The 23,430-nt window shown below is 41.2% G+C and overlaps 1 protein-coding gene across 2 annotated transcripts; it reads left to right on the top strand.

Moving 5' to 3' along the window:
• The first annotated feature begins 1,278 nt into the window (after positions 1-1,278).
• LOC114447861 (CUGBP Elav-like family member 3) lies at positions 1,279-22,660 on the top strand. Of its 2 annotated transcripts, none has more exons than XM_028424356.1 (15): positions 1,279-1,827; positions 2,074-2,103; positions 2,495-2,748; positions 4,263-4,345; positions 16,501-16,549; positions 16,983-17,111; positions 17,212-17,291; positions 17,423-17,578; positions 17,999-18,143; positions 18,439-18,585; positions 18,673-18,738; positions 19,470-19,571; positions 19,681-19,824; positions 20,004-20,167; positions 22,505-22,660. In XM_028424356.1, exons 3-14 carry the CDS (start codon positions 2,604-2,606, stop codon positions 20,129-20,131), a joined length of 1,374 nt encoding a protein of 457 aa, XP_028280157.1. In that variant the 5' UTR covers positions 1,279-1,827; positions 2,074-2,103; positions 2,495-2,603; the 3' UTR covers positions 20,132-20,167; positions 22,505-22,660. The 2 variants fall into 2 exon arrangements, with proteins under 2 accessions (XP_028280157.1, XP_028280156.1); XM_028424355.1 differs by having other exon boundaries at positions 19,467-19,571.
• Positions 22,661-23,430: the final 770 nt, after the last annotated feature.

Here is a 23,430-nt window from a genome sequence, read left to right as displayed (position 1 = left end):
TATATCCGGGGGGAAATTATAATGTCACATAGGCCTTCACTGTACTTCCATAAAATATGTATGATGTATTTTTGTAACTTTAAAATGTGGACTTGTCACGCCGTCTACATTCCTAGTTAGGAACACTGTGCTGTTTACACTTGCAGCTCGTCTCCAGTGGGCTTTTTTCCACGCATGCAGCACTGGAAGGCTTTAAGTCAACAGCAACCTTAAACAAACTATAATAAAATAAACTACATAACTAACATCCTCGCTTCTCAGATTACAAAGAACACGCTGAGTAACGGATCTTTCCCTCCTCAGCATCCTGCTCTTGCGTGAGTTGGAGCTTCTTCTTCGTGCACAGAGGCTCAGCAGCTCCGGTGGCGTGCTGCCTGTTCACCGTTCACATCCTCAGGGCGCAGCGGGCGTTGCGTGTCTGTGCTGCCGGGTGCTGCGTTTGTCAGAAGCCCCTGATGTGATGATATGCATGCAAGTGTGCGTGCGTGTGGGTGGGGTGTAGTTTTATGGTGCTCACAGAGGGCACGAGGCAAGGCAGGCAGATGGTGACCTTTTGGAGCACATTACCATGAACCCAATGACTCTCTCTTTCCACCCGTTTTCTGGGCAGACGCCTCTAAAATGAGGAAGGTGGAGGTTAGCGAATAGCCTTCCGCCTAAAAAAAGCTGAATGTCTGCCGGTCTTCCAAAGTCCCGCCTGTAAAGTAGGCCAGCTCCAACCCCGAGCGATCACTCTCCTCCCTCTGTCACACATTTTACTTCTTGTGGGTGTGAGCGTGATTTTCGGGCTCGGGCGTGAACAGCTGTAGTAGTCGTGACTGCGTGCTCGTGGTCGGCGGCGCGCTTCGGCTTCACGTCAAGAAGCACCGTTTCAGCACCAAGGCCAGGGCTCGCGGCGAGAACAATAGGCGGCGCCGCGCACGGTCTGGCCGGGCAGCGTCTGAAAAGTGGTCACCCGCAAAACGCCGCTACAGCTACAAGGCTTTACCACCGAGGAAAGTGTTTATAAAAAACACAACGTAGTACTAATACACGGGAATTCAGTGAGGGAAGTGTTGAAGCGACGTATGTTCGATTGGTATTTTTTTTTCGTGAGAGTACGTCGAGCACAGTTATTGACGGTTCCCGGGAGGTACGTCACGAGCTCTGGCAGGAGGAGGGGGAGAGAGAGAGAGAGAGAGAGAGAGAGAGAGAGAGAGAGAGAGAGAGAGGGAGAGAGAGAGAGAGGGAGAGAGAGCGGAGGGACACCGGTAGTTACTAAACGTGAAAAGCCACACAGCCGTTGGACGGTGAGGCGTCACAAGAAACCGAAAATAGAAGGAATCGTTAAAAAGAACCGCTTTTAAGATTAGAAGGAAAAACAGGCTGTGCCCACAGACAGAGAGTTTAAACGGCTGTAAGTTGGCTTGATTTAAACGTCTCGTTAGCCCGTTAACACTTCATAATTAAACAGAAATTAAGAGTGGGCTTCACGTAAAACTCTGAAGTAGCTCTGCTTCGTCCTGAAATAGTCCAGAGAGAAAGTGGTATTTCAGGGGGTTGAAGCTGACTCACCTGCCAGGACTCTCCTCCATCTCTTTTTGACTTGGAGACCGGGAACACACGAGGGTTTTGTAAAAACACAGAGTATCTGTACACTGAGGAGGAAGAGGAGGAGGAGGAGGAGGAGGGAGAGCACGACAGGCACAAAGAGCAGGGACCATCCAGAGGAAGGAAAGGAAGGCGGACGGGACGGAGCGAGAGAGAAAGCGCGGTGAGGACAACAACGGAGAGCATCCCTCTTCAGTTCCTCATTGGCACGGGCAACGCTCCGCACAACGGTCAACAGTAAGTGTATGAATGTATATATTTCCACGCGTTGTTTTTGTTTGTTCTGTCGTAAGTGAGTATGTGTGCGTGTGTACGTATGTGCGTGCGTGTGTGTGTGTACATTGAGGGGGGATCGGACAAAGAGCGGGGGAGCCCCATGACATCCGTGTGTCTGCTGTAACCTACAGCTGGCTAAACAAAGAAACCGCTCTATTGCAATGATTCACCCCCAGTCACGGTGCTTCTTCTCTGTTTTATGTGTAGGGATCCTGAACAACATTTATACACGGACAGGTAATGCATGCTCTCATATCAATTTATTTATTTATTTATTTATTTGTTTATTTATTTATTCATGAAAAGTGCTATTATTGTTTTTTTGATTGGCTAATTAACATTTGCAGTTGTTTAAGCAGAAGCTACTCGATCCCCTTTGTCATCAGACCGGGCAATAAATAGTCAATTATTTACCCGGATAATATTTAATTTTACACAAATGATTTTTAGCTATGTAATAAAACACAGAATTAACGATTTATTTGTTTCCTTTTCCCATTTTTAATTTGAATTATAATAAACGTTACATGTATAATACATTATTATATACACAGATTTTTTTTATTTATTTATTAAGATCTTTCACTGTTTTCTTTTTCCTCTTCGCCTTCCCAACTTTGACCAAAAGATTCATCTCGCGTCAGTTCCTCCCTCTCCAAGGATACCTGCTCCTGATCTGGTTGCCACCTTCCCCAGTCCTTGTTGTTGTACCTGGCTGTCCTCTCCACTTCTTCCTGATGAAGGAGGCAGACGCCATCAAGTTGTTTGTGGGGCAGATTCCCCGGAATCTGGAGGAGAAGGACCTAAAGCCAATCTTCGAACAGTTTGGCAAAATCTATGAGCTGACTGTGATTAAGGACAAATACACTGGCATGCACAAAGGTAGGTCTCACTCTCATAACACAGCTTAAACACAGACAGACAGACTGGAAAAGATGGACAGATACATAGATAGCCTACTAGTTAGACTAACATGTGATGGTAAGGCAGCTAAAAGGGCGATTTCTTTCTCTGCACTGAGTGTCACATGTATCCATGGAAACTGTCACAGCACCTCTCGTCTTTATCTCTTGTAAGCGCTGCAATGAGAGATGATGAAGACATGCGAGGGGACTCTCTTAGTGCATGTACACTGTGAATGAAAACGTTTTTTTTAACATAATGTAATGACAAAAAACTGTTAAGTGTCTATTTACATTTTTACAAAGATACTGTATATGAACATACCTTATGTAGTCCACAGGAGGGTTCTTTATGCAGGTAGGATGTAATGGTTTACAATAGTTATATGTAGTGAAGGGTCAGTAAATAATGTTGATTATTCTGAGGTTTTAATTCCTAACAGAAACAGTTGTAGAAAAGGTATACATTCCCTCTCTCTTTCCTTTTTTTTCTCTTTTTCTCTCACTTGCTTGTGCACACACATGCACACATGTAGACACACACACACAGAGATGAACCAGATTAGGCTGTATGCTCCAATCAGTGTAATGGGCCTGTAAGCCTGGGTGACACAGGGGAAAGAATCTGTTGTTTTGAGAATCCCTACGGCCACAGTAAGCCCCTCTTAAAAGCAATGAGATGGACCGTAAGATGCATGTGTGTCTCTGTGTGCATTCTCTACTTTCTTCTGTGCCACTGTCTCATATTTTCTTTTATCTTTTGACTGTTTGTTGAGTCATCCTTAGTTCCAGATGTACACTGTGTTGAATGATTCCTTTCTCTTGTTTTTTTCAAATCTTTACTTCATTGTGTGCTCTGAATGTACATCTCTGTCTGAGAAGTCACTGGGATGCTAACCTGCTGCTAATCTTGTTGTCTTAGTGCTGGTGACAGGTGTAGTAAACAGCTCTGACCAGCCATCTCTACCCCTCCCTCACACACACAATCACAGGTACAGCACATAGCAGAACGGACGGAGTGTATTTGGAGTGATCGTGAGGCATGCATAGTGGCTGGTATAGAGCAGGAACCTGACAGTGGCAAGCCTGTAAGGCCTTGTTAGCCCCTCGCACACGTCTGTGGTGCTGTCATGTGTGCTGACTCGTGCCGTGCCGTTCTGAAATGTGCCGTGCCGTGGAGTGTCCTTTTCTGCACTAGAGTACATCATTAAGGTGTTGTCAAGTACAGTTAGAGTGAAAGTGCATGATTATCTATATATTTAATTGTCACACACAGTTTTTCCAACGATCCTTTAAAATAGAAGGCCGGTTATCAGGGAAAGTGTCAGAGAGGGATATATTTGAATGATTCAAATGGTTTACAATAGTGTGTGTTTGGCATTCAGTGTGATGTAGCGAAGTAATACAGAGACAGAGATAGAGAATGACAAATAGTGGAGTTATTCACTGACCTTTTCTTTCCTTTTCTCTTTCTCTGCCTCTTCTGTCTGACAGGATGTGCGTTTCTGACGTACTGTGCAAGAGAGTCGGCGCTGAAAGCCCAGAGCGCACTACATGAGCAGAAAACACTACCAGGGGTAGGTGCACAGACATAAACACATAAATCTCCAAAACAAACACACGTCACACTTATGTAACAATACACACAAGCATGTACAGCCATATCACAGAGCCCAATGCTCCTGCATACACAGAGACTGCCATCTACCTTGAGTACACACACTCAAGTTGGCTCACATCAGTGTAGGCTGCAGTTCAACTCCCCTTAGTAACACTCTCCATCACAGGATACACATAGGCTCCATGAGCATCATCTTCTCCATTTCTATGTCTTTCTCTGCCTTTCCATCTCTGAGTGGTCCCTCCTTTATCCTAGGGTGATAGCTCCCGCCTAGAGAATGCATGTAATTAATGTGGCCATTTCCCTTTGTCCCATCGCAGTTTCTCTCAAGTCTCTCTAGTGAGGGTTCGTGTGTTATACGCCTGTGCTGGGTAGGACACTGTTCATTATGGATCGGGCTCTGTAGAAAAGCAGCATCTGTCTGTTCAGGCTGTACCTTTCTGTCATTTTTTTTACTGTGACCTGATTTTACAATACATGGTTTGGAACATTTTAAACCTGGACTCTCCTTTTAAAACAAAAGTTGTGTGCATGACTGCTTAGCCAAGAAAAACAGAGCTATGGATGTTTCCTGCCTTATCTAATTTCTGATTTATTTTCTGATTATCAGCTATGAGAAAATAGTAAATGAACCTCTGCCCCCCTTGTGTCTCTGTTTCTCAGAGTTTCAGTTCCTGCAACCTCTCCGCAAACTGGAGTGTTGATAAGATCTCTGAGAAATTTGTTGAAGGAGAGCCTGAAGAAAAAGGTGTTGGGGGAGGGGAGTTGTTCTGACACACACAAGCACAAATCTCTGCATACATACGTATTGCATATCATGCGTTCTTTTTTGTGTAGCTTGGGAATGCTTCTTTATTTACAGATACTTGTACCAACACAGCGTGACATTAATCCAATTAGGTGCCTTTCTGCCTAAATCATCTCTTCCTCTATCTACTATGCCCCCCCCCTCATTCTTGTTCTGTCCTCTGTCCTTTGACTCATCCTCATAACCTTCTTCACTGGGTTTTACTTTACCCTTTCCCTTTGGTGACATCAATAACAGGCTGGCTGCAGCAAGGGGAAATTATCCATGTGCCTGTTTTAGAAGTAGACAGTTGCAGCAAATTTCCAGATAAACTGTGATAAATATTCTGGCCACACAGAGGAAACATTTGCAGGGAGGATACTCATTAGTGGTGGAGATTTACTAAAGAGCCAGCACGCAACAATCAGAAGCACCACTCCCCTGAGTAAGACTAGTGCTAAATCCAGGGTGTGGCTATCGTGTGCTGCTGGGTTTTTCAATACGCCTGGACTGCTAATGAAAAACATCTTTTTTTTTTTACTGAATTATATATTCAGTGTACTTTGAGGCAGATATCTTCAGAAAAAAAGTACTCTGATGCATATGCAAATATTGGATTTACCGGTAGATTGTATTTTATTATGTGTATATGATTTTATTGATTGACAGTAATCAGTAAATGAGAGCTATATGTTCAACCCTTCATGACAATTATTTTGGTGGCTGTATCTTAGAGCATTTCACTGTGCAGCATTTCTCATTCTATATCTATTTTCTTTCGTGTGTCTCTTCCCTCCTTGCTTCCGCTCCCTGCCTGCTTCACCTTCTATGACGGGATTTAGAAATGTCTTAAGATGATTTTTCACTCTCGTTCACACATTGTCCTATTCTTCCATCTCCCTAAAAATGCTTTTTCATCTCTTCTGTTTTCTTCAGCGTATTTTCCTTCAACTCTCTATATTCTTTTCCATCCCTGTTCAACTCCTCCCCTCACACCCTTTCTCTCTACCAGTAGAATATAACAGAATACTGTCTTCATTACCCAACTATTTTATTTCATGGTATCCTTCTCATCCTGCTGTCTTTTTTTTCACTTTTTCTCACTGCACGCTGCACTAGTGATTCCTTCTTGGATTCTCATTTCACAGTCATTTATGGTAGCTCCTCTTAGGCCTTCTCTTAACGACAGTTTCTCTCTCTCCATATCCCTCCTCTGCTCTCCTCCTTGCAGTTCTTCTACCCCTCATCTCATTTCCCCTCCTCTTGATTAGTTGACCCTTTTGACCGTTTCACACTCCACCCTCTCCTCCCCTTTCTCATGCCTTCTCCTCTCCTTCCCCAACTCTGTGTTAAGCTTTATTACAAACCCATTTTCATAGCCAGATGGAAGGCTGACTGTAGGGCAGGATGGCCGAGGTGTGTGTACATAGTGCATTTATATAAATGTGTGCGCATGTAGTAGCCTTGGTTGTTTAAGACTTGCACCTTCGAATCATTGTAAATTGGAGGCAGTGATTGAAAGTCAGAAACCTCATACCATTTTAATGGAACTGACACATCACACACTCATATATAGACATGTTTCTAATACAGCCATGGTCACAAGAAATGGTTTGGTGACCATGGTACATTCAAGGCCCCTGTGTCAAATGGAATTTAACAGATCCAACTCTGCAAGGTAAAAATGAAACTTAAGAGAAGAGCAGCAAAAAACATGGATGTATGCCTAGAAACTATACCTCAAATTTCCTTATCTTCACAAGCCTGTCAGATTGCAAAATGAGAACAGGTACAGGGGGAGTTCAGTGAGTATGAACAGATGGCCTTATCTGAGCATTGTGTTTGATTTGGACACACAGAGAGAAAGCGAAGCAGAGAGGGAGCACTGCATGCAGAAAGAAAGAGTTACATGATGTTACAGTTTCACAAATTGCAAAAGTAGTGGAACCACTAGCAAGTCCTACTTAAGCGCACAGCTGTGATGTGGTACAGCAATTCTCCTTGGTGTACATCCACATTAAAGCGCTCATGTTAAGCTGTCACATATTAGTGCTTATTTGCCTTAAAGCATTTATTCATGTGTGCATGCAAGAGGGTTCAGTTTGGAATAATGAGAACAAGCATCTCATTCAAGCAGTCGTTTTTATTTTCAATTTTTTTACTTCTTCCACACAATGTGACACTACACATATGATGTATATTCCTTGTATAGCGGTGCATTGATCATTCAGCACAGGAGTTTGTGCTTTTTAAGGGGTAAAGGTCCACTGCTGGTTGCTTTTGGTCTTGTTAGTCAAGAGAGGCGGCGGCAGGAGTGTCACAGCGTGTGTCTGAGGTCAGAGGTCAGAGGTCAGGTCTCTGCCTCCAGTAAACAGTTTCTGTGGGGCTGGTCTCAGAGCCATAAAACTCTCCTTCCAGGCCATGACAACCCCCTAGTGTTTGAACCACCATTCACTTTGCAAAATGCACCTGATGGAATGGTAACCTTTGGATACAGGAGGTTTTATTTAAATTTTCTATCGTCATTATTAAGGCTTTAAATGTATGCTAATTTAAAGTAATGTAGCTGTAGTGTATATTAAGTACTATACTGATAAACTTTGTGATTTATTATGTAAACAAAATTTGGCAGAAACTATGGATTCATTTTTTTATTTTATATTTGTCATTGTAGTTCACCATGTGAAAGAGACTGCACAGAATGATACATTTTCATTTTGAATCAATAACTTAGAAACAGAGAAGCATCATTGCTTCATCCACGCTTTCGCAAGGCTACACATCCCTCCCAGCCTGGTTAGATTTTAAGCTCACATCTCCCTCTGCTCTATCTGTCGCTCTATCTCTCCCTGGCCTACTGCTGCTGTATTTCCTCCCATATCTCCTCCCTTATCTGTTTTTGTTCTTTGCTGTCTATATCTTTCTCTCCATTTAATCTGCACTCTCTTTGTGTTTATCTCTCCCTTTATCTATGTGCTACTTGAAACACAACTGCTACACACACACACACACACATACACACATGCACACACATGTGCACAAACACACACCTATACATCTATTTGGGCAGGCAGGCTACCACTGATCTCAGTGTAGGTGAAATTAAAGTGTGATAAGCAGCTTACCAGGTGTGTGTTGTCATGCTTCACTGCTCTCCAGGCAGCACTCTGCTCCCTGTTCCTTGATTAGAGCCAAACTTTCACACATATTGCACTCTCCACAGCACACACGATGCCTGATAAATTATTAAAAAGGCAGAAGAAGCACCACATGACAATATCACTAATATAACAAAAGATAGGAAAGGAAAGGGTTCAATGGTTTGCCAGTGTTCTTGACCTAATAAATTGAAATGCTTTACTATCCAGGTTTACTGCTCGAGCTTTCAAACATGATGGGATCTGTTATGCATTTTATTGACCCAGGATTAAAGACGTTATTTGCATGCAGTAAAGATACACAACGGCTGCTGCTATGTCTTTACAATGTGTGTTAGGTTGTTTCATTCTTTAAGGGCAGCCAAAGAAATACAAATGAACTCAGATTTGAAGAAATACAAGAAATACATTTGAGATTTACTTTAACAACTTGTCCCTATAGTGGTGTGGGATAAAGAGGCATCTTGGTATGTGTCCCATCACCCAAGTACTTGTCATTGGTGTTTATCAGACCCTCTTACGATGTGGGCATGTTGTGTATGTTGTGTGTGTTTCCATGTGGAATCTAAGATGCCTGCCAGGCAGCCTCCCTATGGGGCAAAGCTATGATGAGCAATTATCCACTAGGGCGACTTTGTAGGCTAATTTAGCATATTTATGTGGTCAGCAGCGCTGTTTACTATTCCCCTTCACTGCTTACTGCTGCACTTTCAATTTAGAACAAACCCTAGATCTCTCTCTCTCTCTTTGGTGTCTCTCGGTCTCATCCTGCTCTGCCTCTATCTCTCACCTCCTGATGGGGTTTGTGATGTGTATCGCTCCCCCTCCTCCCTCGTGCTGTTTCCCTATTTTTATCTTCACTGTGTGTGGGATGGGAAGGGAGAGAGGGACAGGTGTAGATTCAAGTCAATTCTCTGTGTGTGTGTTTGCAAAAGAACTGGAGACAAAGAGGAGGAGTCAGAGAATGTGATGGGGGTAGAGCTAAAACCAAGGGGGGTTTTGGTTGTGCATGCAACATGGAGAGAATGCCTGCCTCATATTTCACCACAAAATTGAGGCAGAATCTAATCATAGCCTCCTAAGAGCCTAACCCTGGAGAGCGCCTGCCTCTTTAAGGCCTCTCACACACACACACAGATGAACATTTATATATTGGCCAGTTTAAAAATTATGTTTGTGTGGACATGATTACCAGGGTGTATGATTGTTCACTGCCAAATCAGTGCCTCTCAGATGCTGATCTCTAAAGTAGCCCAAAGTTGAGCTGAGTCCATATCACACACCATCTGTTTTGTAAATCCAGCCAGCTTCTGCAGGGTCTGGCTTCCACATTTATAAAAAGACGAAAACTGTTTAGCTGCAATTAGCAGTCATCGTTACTGCATCTGATACTGGACTGTTTTGGTTTTTCATCTTCACGCACAGCACAGGCAGCTTTAGTGTGCACATGAATTTTGGATTCACACATTTGCTTAGTGCACAATTAATACATTTAGAAATTAAAGCATGTCAGTTAAAATCCTATTTAACAATAGATATAAAAGATGATTTATATTAAATATCACTCATAGATATTTAAGCACACATTTATTATTGGATTCAAAGATATAGTCAAGGAAATGCAAGAAAATGTGGAGAAAAAATGTACCTTAGTGCCTATATATGTGCATCTTGGATGTTCAGTGCTAGATCTCTGGCAAACCTCACTTACTTTTTACATCAATTAATGAATAACTCTTTCATTTTCGCATTTCAAAATGCAACTCATTATGCTACTTTTGGTACATTTTTGGGAGTCAACAAATGTGTATATACCTCAACTATACACATTTTAGAAACATTAAGTTGAACAATGAGACAGATGTATGGCAGATGATTAAACCCTCAATGGGCATACATTACTAATGTAAAAAATTTTTTTACTGAACTACTAGTTTCAACTTTATTTTATATGTATTTAAATATAATCAGAAATACTTCACTATACTGTGTGTTATGAAGCTTTAGTGGGAATTGTGAGTTTGTTGGAGTTTGCAATCCAGACATCTTGTCTCAGCTTTTAATATTTATGTGTCTGCACTGAGACAGGCATATAGAACAGGCATATGCAAGGGGGCTGAATGAATGTGTGAATTTCTGTGAATGAAAAGTGGGGTTAAAAGAAGTAGAGGAGGGCCATGAAGAGGTTTGGCATGAATAGCGCTGTATAGACAGGGAGGGGGTAGGGTGAGATAGGGGAGGAGTAGTAGAGGCTGGGTTAGAGAGAAGGAGGAAACAAGACAAAAGTTGTCTATAATGAGCATGGAGGAAGGGGCAGGCGGGTGGTGTGTGGAAGAAAGGGTTTTTTCTGGGTGGTGGAGTGGGAGGGAGTCAGGGCGTACTTCTGTCAATTTAAACAGAGACATCTGTCAGAGTATGCCACTAGTGTGTGTGTGTGTGTGTCAGTCAGACAAGGAGATAACAGGACTTTAGTTGCACCTGGGGTGTGACCCCTGCTCTCAGGCCCCCTCTCCAGCCACACTTTAACCTGCTGTCTAAACAATGGCCTTTTCAGTCTGACCACAAGGTAAAGTCGGAGGTTTACGCCACCACATTACGTTGCCATAAATCACCTCATTTGACAATGTTCAACAATAGAATACTGTGAGAATAGGACAACTGGACTAACACAGAGTCAGGTTGTGTTCATTTTGTGCAGATTTAGGTTTTGAAAGGCTGTCAGTACATACTACTATGTATGGCTTAAGGGATTTATGGTTGACAGGTTTATGGTTTTACTTTGGTTTACATTATATTTGGGCCATCAGTTTGGCCTTTGACATGTTTCAATCTTAATACTCAAAAATGATTTTTCTCCACTGTGAGTTATTTTCACTGAAATAAACACATAATAAAAACAGTAATGGTAAAGAAAGACAGCAACAGAATTTTCTTATAATCTTTTTGAGCTGTTGCTTTTGAAATAGAACAGTTAAATCATAGCTTACTATGTACATTTTTAATTTGTTTTTAAATGTATTCATTTTTAGTTTGTTGCATTTTGTATTCTTATTTTTATAATGCAAAAATCCAATAAGTCAATATTAAGGTATGTTTTGAGTTGTATTTGTTTATATTTTATTCAGCATATATTACAACTGACTTACATATTTAGGTTCCACTTAATTTTAAGGCAATCCTGTCTGACAGTGTAACTATCTGAGCATTCAGAAATGTGTCATCAGCTCTGTATTGAATGTAATCTTAGTGAATATGAGGTTTTTGCAATCATGAATTTGTATGGCTTTAAGCAGCCTTTTTAATTCAGCAGCTCATTTCCCAAAGGACTTACACTCTCTAAAATAGAAAGAAGGTCCAAGTGCATAGGTCTAACAGTTATCCGCTATAGTGCTGTTGGATTATGTTGGACTAAATCCAAAGGATCAAATTTCAGTGAGTGCGCCACTGCTGCATGCAGAATTTTCTCATCAGGGTTTGACAAAAACAGCCTAATATTATACGGATCAACAGGGTAGTTAGTTCTGCTTTATGCATGGTTTCATGCCATTACTATGGAAAGTGACAAAGAGAAAGAGAGCAGGAGAGCAAAAAGAATATATTGCTAATCCATGCTCCAGAAAAGAAGCTGATGAAGGGTTAACTGTTAGATAAAGTATTGAGTGGAGGAGAATGAGGGCAGACTTCTCAGGTGTGAAGAATGGAATGAGAGACAGAAGAGCAAGGAGGGATGAGAGCAGGGGGATGGGCCACTCAGGAGTATTATGGTTGCAGGCCCCCGTTACTAAGCAACGGAGCTGAGCAAGATGCCAAGTTGCTAGGTAACCTGAGGGATGCAAAGCCAAACGTGGTGCGATAGAGAGAGGTGGGGTGGAGCTGTCCTGCTGAGCTGCTCTACCTTACCACTCACTCTTTCTGTTTCTCACATTTCAATGAATTTAATCAAATGCCAAACAGGATCTACAGGCAGAATCCTGCCATTGGTTTCAGTTATTTTCATATGCAGTGTCTTTCTGCTTTACTGCCATCATGACCAGTTTGAGTTCATGTTCAAAATTTTACCATCCACATTTCATCATTATCATCCACAATATTGTTTGTTACACTTATGTGACATTATCTACTAAAAGTAATCAGCAGTCAAGAAAAATTAAGAAATATATTTAGGGCCCGAGCACCGAATCATCATCATAATTAGGATTAGGATCTTCAAACCATGTACAGTCTAAGATATTTAAAGAAATTTCCCCTCTGTGGGACTAATAAAGGATTATCTTATCTTATCTTATCTTATTTTATAGCTTTAGAATTATAGTATATAATTAAATTCATGTAGTTAAATATAACACATTGTTTAGACACAAATATGGGTTGAATCGTACTGCTGCTTAGCTCAGTTCAAGGGATTGGCACTCTGCCAAACTAACGTAAAGGGTTTAGCACTGATGATGATGGGTTTGTAAGCATGTAAGGATTGTTACAGTAATGTTGGAGAGAAAATAAAAAAGGGTGAGAAGGAGTATTATAAGAAAGTGAGGTAAATGGTACAGAGGCAGAAAGGAGGAGAGAGAACAAGACAGCAGGGATGGAAAAAGATAAAAAAAAAGCTGTGATGCTTGTGTCATCAGCCAGGGTATGGAGGGATTATGGAGCTGAAAGTGGAAGAGGGGAGTCAAGGATAGATGGAGAGGAAGAACCAGAAATAATGCTAGATTGTGGAGAAGAGATAAAAATAGTTTTCTTTTCTTGTGCACTTTGGAAAATGGACTTCTGAAATTGTGTGGATGGAGTGTTCCAGTGAGAGTTTGAAGGGGGAAGAGTGTGGAAGCATTTTTTTGTCCTGCACATATACACACACTCACAGTTGTATGTTGTCGTGCTGTGCAGTATATATTGTTGTGGAGTATTGCCCTTCAGTGTTTTAAAAAAACAAAAGACCAAATGAAAACATTGATTCAGCAGTGTAGTTGAATCCATGTTCCACATTGTGTACACACACATTTACATACACATACTACCCTCTTCCCTCATATCATGGTGCAATGGTTTATTCCACTGACTTTCCGTGGGTGGGGGAGGGGTAGAATACGATTTGATTGGATAATCCATGGATTTAATATCCTCTAATCCTGGCACAATCCTCTCTGCATTACTGCAGGGAGTAAGACTGTATGTGTGTAGTATGTTTGTTTCTGTGTGGGGCAGATGCTTTGGGACAGAAGAAAAGTGTTATGTATACTGTTTATGTGTGTGTCTGCATATGTAAGTAACATGTACTGTGTGTATATTTGTGTAGTGGTCACAGCATGCACAGCATGAGCTGTATGCATGCAGGGTTTGGTCATGCGTATATGAGTGGACTTGCCTCCACTGAGTGCAAATGCTCATGCAAGCTCACACAAGATCATATATCACATATCTTGCCTTCATGCATCATCTCATGAATTAACTTTCCTCAGAGATGTAAAAAGTCTCTCTCAGCAAGGGCTTCTTAGTATGCATGATGTATTGAACCACACTCCACTATGACTCCAGCTCCTTGTCCGCGTGTTTGCAGATGGTTACTGTTAATTAAGTCTTAATTGGAACGTGAGTAATTAGAGGATAATTTGACTTGAAAGGAGTGTGTGGCTGTTCATGTGTGTCAGAGGAAAGGAGGAAAAGACAGAATACAGTACAGTGTGAGTGACAAGCATAGACTATACTTTGCCTTTGTTACCCTCGGGCTCATGGGAATTTTGATTACTCCACTACTGCATAGATTCTGTTCCATTATAATGTTCTTCACATTTATTTTTGCCTCTGCATACAGCCCACATCTCTTCATTATTCACGTATAATTCGTGCCCTATTCACTCCATGTTCTCATACATTTTTTACTCATCGTCTCTTTTTTATTATTTTATTACTCAGAGTGAGAATGTGTGATGTAAGAGAGTGCATAGCCAACAAACCAGTCGTCAGTACAATTTTTTTGTTTACTGAAGGAGCACAGCAGTTGCCCTTGGCAACCGGCATCCTTGTTTACCTGCCCAGTGTGCCGTCATACGATTGCCATGACAACTAGCCGGTTGCCATGCCAATTTTCCGATGCTATTGTGCTGTCTTTGTACCAGCAATGTGCACCTCTCACCTGCTGCTTCTCTCCATCTTGTCAGATTCTTCCTCTTATATTTCTCAATACATTTTGTAAATTTCATGGATTCTAAAACACTAAAAGGTCACAACACACATAACATTAGTGTGATTCAAAAGCCTCGAGCAGGTGTTTCTTTTTAGTCTGTTCACAAGGGTGATCTTGAACAGGCCTAAGGAAGAAAGAAATGGAATAGGTGATGGATGGATAGCAGGAGAGAGAAAGGGTTAGTGGACACAAATCTTGCTACAATCAGCCTGTTCTACAACACAATCTGAAATCAATGGACAAGATGGGACTGATCGATGAGCTGATAGCAAGATAGATGGCTACATGGATAGACAGCAATAGCAGCTGGACTGGGATATGATGGATGGATGGATGAATAGATGGATGGACAGTGTGACTCTATGGTTATTGCGGAGGTTTTGTATTTTTATGTTGGTTTATGCCATGGTGACAGCTGAAGTCGATACAGGTGTGGGGTTAAAAATGGCTTTCATTCCATCCTATGTAGACTTTGTGTGTGTGTGTGCATGTGTTTTATGTGAACATTCATGCAGATGTGTTTGTGTCTGTGCGTGTGATGGCCTTGCTTTTGATCAATAGCATTGTGGTGACAGCTAAGAGCTGATTAATCAAATGTATGGATCAGTCGCTCTCAGCTCTGCCCTCTCCTCAATTACCAGCTTCATTACATTGCCTTAACACCCCACTGGGACCTTTCTCCATTCTTCCTTCTCTTCCCCTCCCTCTCCTCCCCCTACACCCTGCTCCTCCTCCTCCGTTATTCTGTCTCTTCACTGTTGTTTCTTTCATGTTGTTCTTCTCTTTGAGTTTTTCTCCCCTGTTCTTTAAATAATCTCTCATTAATGTAAAGTATATTTTAACTAAATAACATTACAATTATTAGTACATTACACTGCTGACAGAGTAAAGAAAACTAAATATGACTAAATAAAGCATTATCTAATCAAAAAATTATATTGTGATTTAGTTGCAATATTTTAAACATTAGATGGAAAAATATGAGCGTATTAAACGGTTAAACAACTTAAACATCCATGCCTTCTCTCTCTTCCTTTCATTTCTTTCTTTTTATACAGCCGTTATTCTAGAGCCCTTCTCCCTCCCCACTCCATCCCCGTGGCAATAACACTCAATATCAATATCACTCGCTATGAACACTGTGTATGTGTCATATGTTTATAGCTTATACCCATTTGTAGCTTTACGTCACAAATTCATGTGTCTTTTGGATAGTATGAAAACATTTTTTTATGTATGCATTAGCACTCTAGGCAATGGATCTCTGTAGTCGTGACATTATTTAGACAGAACAAGTAACGACTTCCTCCCTCCTCTTCTGTCCCTGTCTTTCTCTTTCTGCTCTTTTTGAATCATACTCTCAGGGGCAGCTCTGCTTTCATCATCCCACTCACTTACTCTTAATGTAATACTATGTTTTCATTCACTCCCCAGGTTCCTCTTGGCCTTCCACCTGCCCTTTCAGTCGGTCGAAATCAGTCAGGGTCCCTTAGGCCTCTCTCTGTCTCTCTCACTCTCTCTGTCTGTTGCTCACCATCCTTTTATTTTTAGCTGGCTGTGCCTGTTCCCTTTACACACTTGTCATTTCACCCCACTACAATGTCCCTCCTTCCTTCTCCCACCCTTCTCTTTATCTCAGCCTACTCTTGTCCCTCACCTAATCCGTAGCTCTTCTGTAATCCAGATCAGCTAGCCTTCATTCTTAATCTCGTCACTTCTCAATCCCTCCCTAGGCCTCCTTGTGTGAGTGTGTGTGAAAGAAATCAGAGGTAGTACAATTGTGTCTGTTTAACACAAAGAGGGAGAAAGAGAAAGCAGCATGGGACACACCTGTCTCCTTCTAATCTTTAATTTTTCAGTAACTTAAAAAATGTGTTAAAAATGTACTCTTTCACTTTTAATAGAATCCTGTTTGACAAAAATGCTATGTATTGTGAACGGAATGGAGATACTTGTGTTGATGGTCTTGCTGGTTTATCTCACAGATGAACAGGCCAATCCAGGTGAAACCAGCTGACAGCGAGGGCAGAGGAGGTGAGACACAAACACAAATGTCTTGTTATCTTTGTTTAGACACTTGATGGGATGAGGTATTTCCTATCCATTCTAACCTGAACAGTCTTAACCCTCAGATAAGAATGAGTTTATCAGCACTGCTAAAAATGTTCAAAGATTCAGAGTGTTATTCGATTTCTAAAGATATTTAAAATTGTTGAAACAAATGACAATACGTGCACATACACAGACAGGCTGTGACAGTTAGAAGGGTAGGTGTCAAGTTGGATCACATAGAGGTGGGAAAGTGAACCTGGGGATGCTTGGAAGCTTACTTCGTCATTGTTTGTAGTCAATGCTGCACCCTGGTGGACATAAATGGTAGCTTCCATGAAACATATTCTTTGGTCTTTTAAGAAATAGATATGTAACCCATTTCTTCCCCTCCTTCCTCATATCTTTGGTCTCTCAGAGGACAGGAAGTTGTTTGTGGGCATGCTTGGAAAGCAACAGAGTGATGAAGATGTCAGAAGGCTGTTTGAGCCTTTTGGCAGCATAGATGAGTGTACTGTATTGAGAGGACCTGATGGAACCAGCAAAGGTAAAATACATTTACTGAATATATGTTCATGCACACGCATGCATGTGTATTTACAATGCATTTAGTAGCACTTGTAATTTAATAACCTTATCTGTTGCAGGGTGTGCTTTTGTAAAATTCCAAGGGCATGCTGAAGCCCAAGCTGCCATCAGCAGCTTACATGGGAGCCGCACAATGCCTGTATGTTGAATGCATGTGATTACAAAAGCAGACACACATAATAGTCTTACAAAGATATGTGCATATGTTGCATGAGGAAGTCTACATTTTATGTGACATTGTAACAATTGAAAACATCTCTCTCCTCCCAGGGAGCATCATCAAGTCTGGTGGTAAAATTTGCAGACACAGAGAAGGAGCGGGGGCTAAGAAGGATGCAGCAGGTGGCCTCCCAACTTGGCATTTTCAGTCCCATGACCCTAAACTTCCCTGCCTACAATGCCTACACACAGGCAGTCAACGCACAGGCAAGCACAACACTCACTATACCTCACACACGTATACACACCAAGTTTGTAAAAGGAGTGCTGTGCTTATGAAAGGATGTAATAAGTTTGAAAAGGCTATCAGTGGTCTAACTGGGGCTAATGTTATTACCCAGACAACAGAACATACGTCATCTGGCATTAGCTTTCCCGCAACACACAACCATTAACCCACTGACTCAGGACATAATGGCCTTGTAATTAGATCTCTATTCATCTGTTCCTCCATCACTCCCTCTCCCTGTCCCTTCCTCTCTTCTTTCTCTTTTTCTCCCTCTTTTTTGTTGTCTTATGGCCATATAACTGTATCTTTGTCTTCTCTCTCTCTCTGCCACTTTTTTTCTCGTCCTATTTTCCCCTCTATTTTCCACTCTCTTCCTCCCTCTGCCTTCTTGTCTACAGCTTGTCCAACAGCAGGCTCTTGTTGCCCAGTCAGCGTACTTGTCTCCTGTGGCAACCGTTGCTGCTGTACAGATGCAACAGATGGCGGCCCTCAATGCCAATGGAATCATTGCCACGCCCATTACACCCATCACGCCGTCTTCGGGTAGGCTACTATATACATGCATGTAAATTTGTGATAGAATAGTGTGAACAGTGTACAATAGAGCATCTTGTAGCTATAGTTGGGATCTCTTTATAATAGTCTTCAATCAGTTTCCCTTTTATAGTTTTCTTCAAGTGATTAAGTCTCCAGTTTTTCATATTTTTACAATATTTGACAAATATAGCAAGATTCTAATGACCCATAAATAGGGGGCTGGGGATAGAAACAACTTTTTTAACAGATACAATGGAAGTTTTGAAGTGACAGACTCATTTTCTCATATGCATGTCTACAGGTACGAACACCCCACCAACTATTGCAGCAACACCTGTGCCAGCTCTCCCTCCACCTATAGGAGTGAATGGTTACAGCAGCGTGCCACCTCCCACCAATGGACAACAGACAGAAACATTATACACTAACGGTGTTAACCCATATCAAGGTATTTTGATATAAGCAAAAGATTATACAGATAGGGTGTATTATTATTATAATTTTCATCCTCACTAGTTTTATTTCACTTCTCCAGCTCAGAGTCCAGCAGCAGCTTTGGATCCCCTACAGCAGGCTTACGCAGGCATGCAACACTACACAGGTTGGTGTATGGAAAGATTAAACCACTAGCTAGCTGTCATTTTGGAGTTTCTCAGATATGAATCTCTAAAAAAACACATAGTGTCCTTTATATTTGTAACAGTGAGGTCGTGCTTTATTAAAGGACAATTTCATTTGCCACCATTCAGATAGTATTCCTGCTACTGTATATCATCTACTGACCTTTAAGCTATAATTACAGCAACTAAAAATGCTCAGGAAACTCAAGGTGACAAATGATCTCTGTGTATGTGTGCACTAGTAAATGCATGGAACCTAACCTTGCACATCTCCAGTTTATGTTCAGTGCTGTAATTGTAAAACATAAATGTGTAACTCAGTCAACTGCTGGCAGATCAGGTCGGAGGTTAAATCATGATGTACACTTGTGAATGCGGAATATGCTGCGTTCATACTTAATATAATATATTAACATACTTTATGGGCTTTTATTTAATTGTTTTATGATTTATCCAATTTTATAATGACTTGCACATCATCTGTATATGTGATTCATAACCATGGTGAAGCGGGGATGTAATGTGCAGACCAGACAGATGAACAGTGTCTTTGTTTACCAGACTTGCTCCATTCCGTTGTTACAGTTAATAGTTTTCACCTTCAGCAAGGGACATTTCAGTCTAAATGATATTACTCCATTGGACACTATGTTGCCACCTGTTGTTTTTTCCCCAATCAGATTTTGTTACTGTCTGTCTCTTCCAATAGCAGCGTACCCTGCTGCCTACGGATTGGTTGGCCAGCCATTTCCCCAGCAGCCAACCCTGGTTGCCCAGCAACACCAGCAGCCCCAGCAACAGCAGCAGAGAGAAGGTAAGGATACTTCCTGTCCGACTTAAATTTAATTATCAGTTAGTTTTCACAGGTCAAGATCATTTATCATGTGTGTTTGTGTTTTCATCCTAATGTGTTTGTGTGTCAGGTCCAGAGGGATGTAACATCTTCATTTACCACCTGCCTCAGGAGTTCAGCGACTCTGAGATGCTGCAGATGTTCCTGCCCTTTGGCAATGTCATCTCAGCTAAGGTGTTTGTGGACCGTGCCACAAACCAAAGCAAATGCTTCGGTGAGACACCCAGATGAAGAAAAAAGGGGAGAGGAAAGGGGGAGGACAGGTGTATCAGTGTGAGGAAGGACAAGTTAAAAAGATGAAAAGACAGGGGCTGCCTTATCGGCTAATAAAATATTGTGTTCATTTCTGCATGTACACTAAGGTGACAGAATGTTTGTTTGTCTCTCTCTAAGGATTTGTGAGCTTTGACAACCCAGCCAGTGCTCAGGCTGCAATCCAGGCCATGAATGGCTTCCAGATTGGCATGAAAAGACTGAAGGTGCAGCTCAAAAGGCCCAAAGATGCCAACCGCCCATATTGAGTGACAACTATGAGGAGAAAGAACAATGAAAGAGAGGTAAGAAAGTGGTGAGTCGTGAAAAGAAGTGAGGTGTAGTAGTTGTGGCATGAGGTGGATGAAAGTAGAGTAGTAGTGTAAAAAAAAACGTGGACGAGGTAACTTTGACTTGACAGTACAATGCTAATTGAAAGCTACGAGGAAAAGTTTGCCATGACATTTCAGTGAATGTGGATTTGGGTTTATATAAAAAAACAACTTCTCATCTTAATTATCAGGAAAAGTGGAAATACTAAAATATTGTTTCCCTTTTTATTTTCTTTCACAATCTTATTTATTTTTCTTTTCTGCTGTTGTGATCTTTTCCTGAAACGGCAACTTACCTCACCCAAGATCCTTCCGTCAAATCATAATTCTTGAGGACCCCATCGCTATGGCAATGGTTGCCTAGTGACCGATAAAGCCCTGACCCCCCCTTCCTCTCGCATTGTTGTAAGTTGATTGGTTGGCCTGTGTTTGGGTTGCTGTGGCGATTGATTGCCTGTGTTGGTTGCCCTTGGCAATTTTTGTTCTGTCACCTCGAGCAACCAGCCATGCGTTGACCTGCATGTCCTGTTGCTGTAGTGACCACAGACTGTGTTTGGTGCATTGTGACTTTATTTTGTATTGACCTGTGCACATACTGATCAATAACTGTTAATAGCCAGGATTGCACTCAGAATCAACTGATTTGATTGGATATTTGATACACTTGATCACAACATGGTCATTTGAAAAAAAATCTGTATTTTTAGCAGCTTTGTTTTTGATCAGTTTCTGTAGTGTTCTGTTTGGTGTCATTATCATTTGAACAAATTGCTTGGGTAAATTAGTGAGCGTGGACATCTATGTACATATGTGTCTGTGTTACACTGTTAGTGTGTAATACAGTTTAATCCTTGTTGTATTGTTGTCTGCATAGAGAGGTGTTCAGACGTTTCCATGGTGGACTGGTGAAGGAATGCAAAGGAGGAATATGGCTTAGCAAAAACTCATTAAATCAGTAAATTATGTTGATGATTTTCTATTATAACATAAGTATACACAGGCAGGCCATGCAGGGCTCACATTATAGCCACAAACTGGTCCAAAACATGGACTATGCAGGCTAGAGGAGAGACAGACAAGATCGTTTAATGTGAGTGACAAAGGGACACTGTATTTTGAGGTGAGCATGCATTGTGTTGAGCTGTACTCTTATAGGCTAAACTCATAATCCTGGATTGTAATTTATTGCACTGTTTGATGTGGCACCTGGTTTTTTACTCTTGGTTTTTTTTTTCACATTTTGTATCACTGCTTTTGTGGTGTGTCCCCTCTTCTACCCCTTCACCATCTCCTTCCTGCTCCCCCTCCAGTGTCCTCACCTTGTCCTTCTTCTCCCCCTTACTCTGTCAAATTGTTTATTCGCCTTTCTCCATCCCCAGTCTCCTCTATCTATCCCTCTAGCTCGTGTTTTGAGGTAAAGGGTATGTGGTTGTCATGGTGGAAAAAAGTGCCTCTTGCTTATTGGAGAACTGAAGTCTTCAACTATAGGAATTCTGGGAGAAAAGTTAAAAACGTTTAAATCAAAGTTAGTCCTCCACAAACCTTAACCTTTGACCGATGAGAAAATGTGTAGCTGCTGTCAGGTCAGTGTGTGGAGGCACCAACAATTGGCAGTGGACGTTATAAAACAGGGGATTCTGTATCTATTTCTACAACTTGAACATAACAAATCCTTGTGGATAACAAGAAGGCCCCTATACTAACTTTAAATACAGACCTTTAAAGTAACTATTTAAACCTGCAGTCCCTACATTAGTCTATCACCCAGAATTTCTATACTGCAGATGCTAGAGAGTGATGCATGTTGGTAGTAGTGTTTGCTTGCCATGATCTGAGGCACATGAGTGCAGCACATGTTCATAAAGACACACACATGCAGGATTCTGAGGCTTACAGACATACACACACGCTTACCTCCAGAAACACACTTCCAGTCACACTAGAATATAGAACATTTTCACTGTATTGAGCTGCATGATCTAGGCACTGTGTGTATGTGTTAAAGCACCATGATTTACTATTGCTGAAAGACACAAAGTTATGACTGTGAATGATGCCTCCTTGTTTTACCTCAAAGCCTGAAACTGAAACAGAGACAAGCTAGGAGCATCCTAAGGTGCACTTTGCTGTCAGAAGTGTGACAACAGTTGCAGTCATGCCTACAGGGGAGGCTTGTTTGATGGGAGGGGCATGTTTAACAAAATGTGAAAATCAGACAGAAGCAGAAAGCTTTAACACATTTTCTTTCTGTCACTCTCTCCTTGTTCATGTGTCTCTCCCTCTACCCCCCCAACTCTCCCTCTCTTATAGGCGACCTTGCAGAGTCCAACCGAGTTGGAATTCCAGGGTTCGTTGTGCTTTCAGACTGTCTGCTACCTATGAGCGTCTGTGGAGTGCAGCCACAAACACACATACACACACTGAGACAACCATATATGCACTCCCAACACTGAACCTCAAAAGGTACAAAGGCTGATATGTACATAAAATGCACAAATACACACACACACACACACACACACATACACACATACAAGCCTGCTAATACACAAATATAACACATGTCCGTAATCTCACCCATACAGCCAAGAACTTTGTTTGTCTGTGTGGAACAGGGTGTTTAGTACAGCTAAGACAACTCAGACCAGGTGTGTATGGAGGGTTCTGATGAAAACTGCTGATATATCATTTCAATAGACTCTAACATGTCTATACCATGTCTATTACATGACATATATTGAGGGACCGATGTTTCATAATAAAAAAAGAAAAAGAAATAAAATACAAAAAAGATGACTAAATAAGTAGGTTAGAGAGACTTTGGAGAGGATCCTAATGACCTGTAAATAGTTTAGTTTACAAAGAGCAGCATTTAAAAAACAAGAAAAAATGCAAAAAGAATACTACTTTAGATAAACACTGAACAGGACACAGCATTATTATTATTATTATTATTATTATTATTATTATACTAGTAACAACATCATCTTCATAAAAGAATATTACATTCCAAATTGTAAAACGGGAAATCACCAACCTATTTTAAATTTATACTTAGATTTTAGGTGAAACACAGGGGAGGGGGGGATTGCACTTTTATTCGGGAGGTTTTACTATTTGAGGTTTTTTTATTTATTTGCTAATTTATCAATTTATTTTGTTTATCTGGGAAAGGGGTTTAAATGGGTTACAATATTTTGATTTTAGAATTTTCTAGAGAAAAACTTTTAAGGGCC

This window comes from Parambassis ranga, chromosome 16 (assembly GCF_900634625.1).
Source record: "Parambassis ranga chromosome 16, fParRan2.1, whole genome shotgun sequence".
Taxonomy (NCBI): Eukaryota; Metazoa; Chordata; class Actinopteri; family Ambassidae; genus Parambassis; species Parambassis ranga.
The sequence above is the reverse complement of the archived record's forward strand: the minus strand, read 5'-3'. Positions and strand labels throughout refer to the sequence as shown.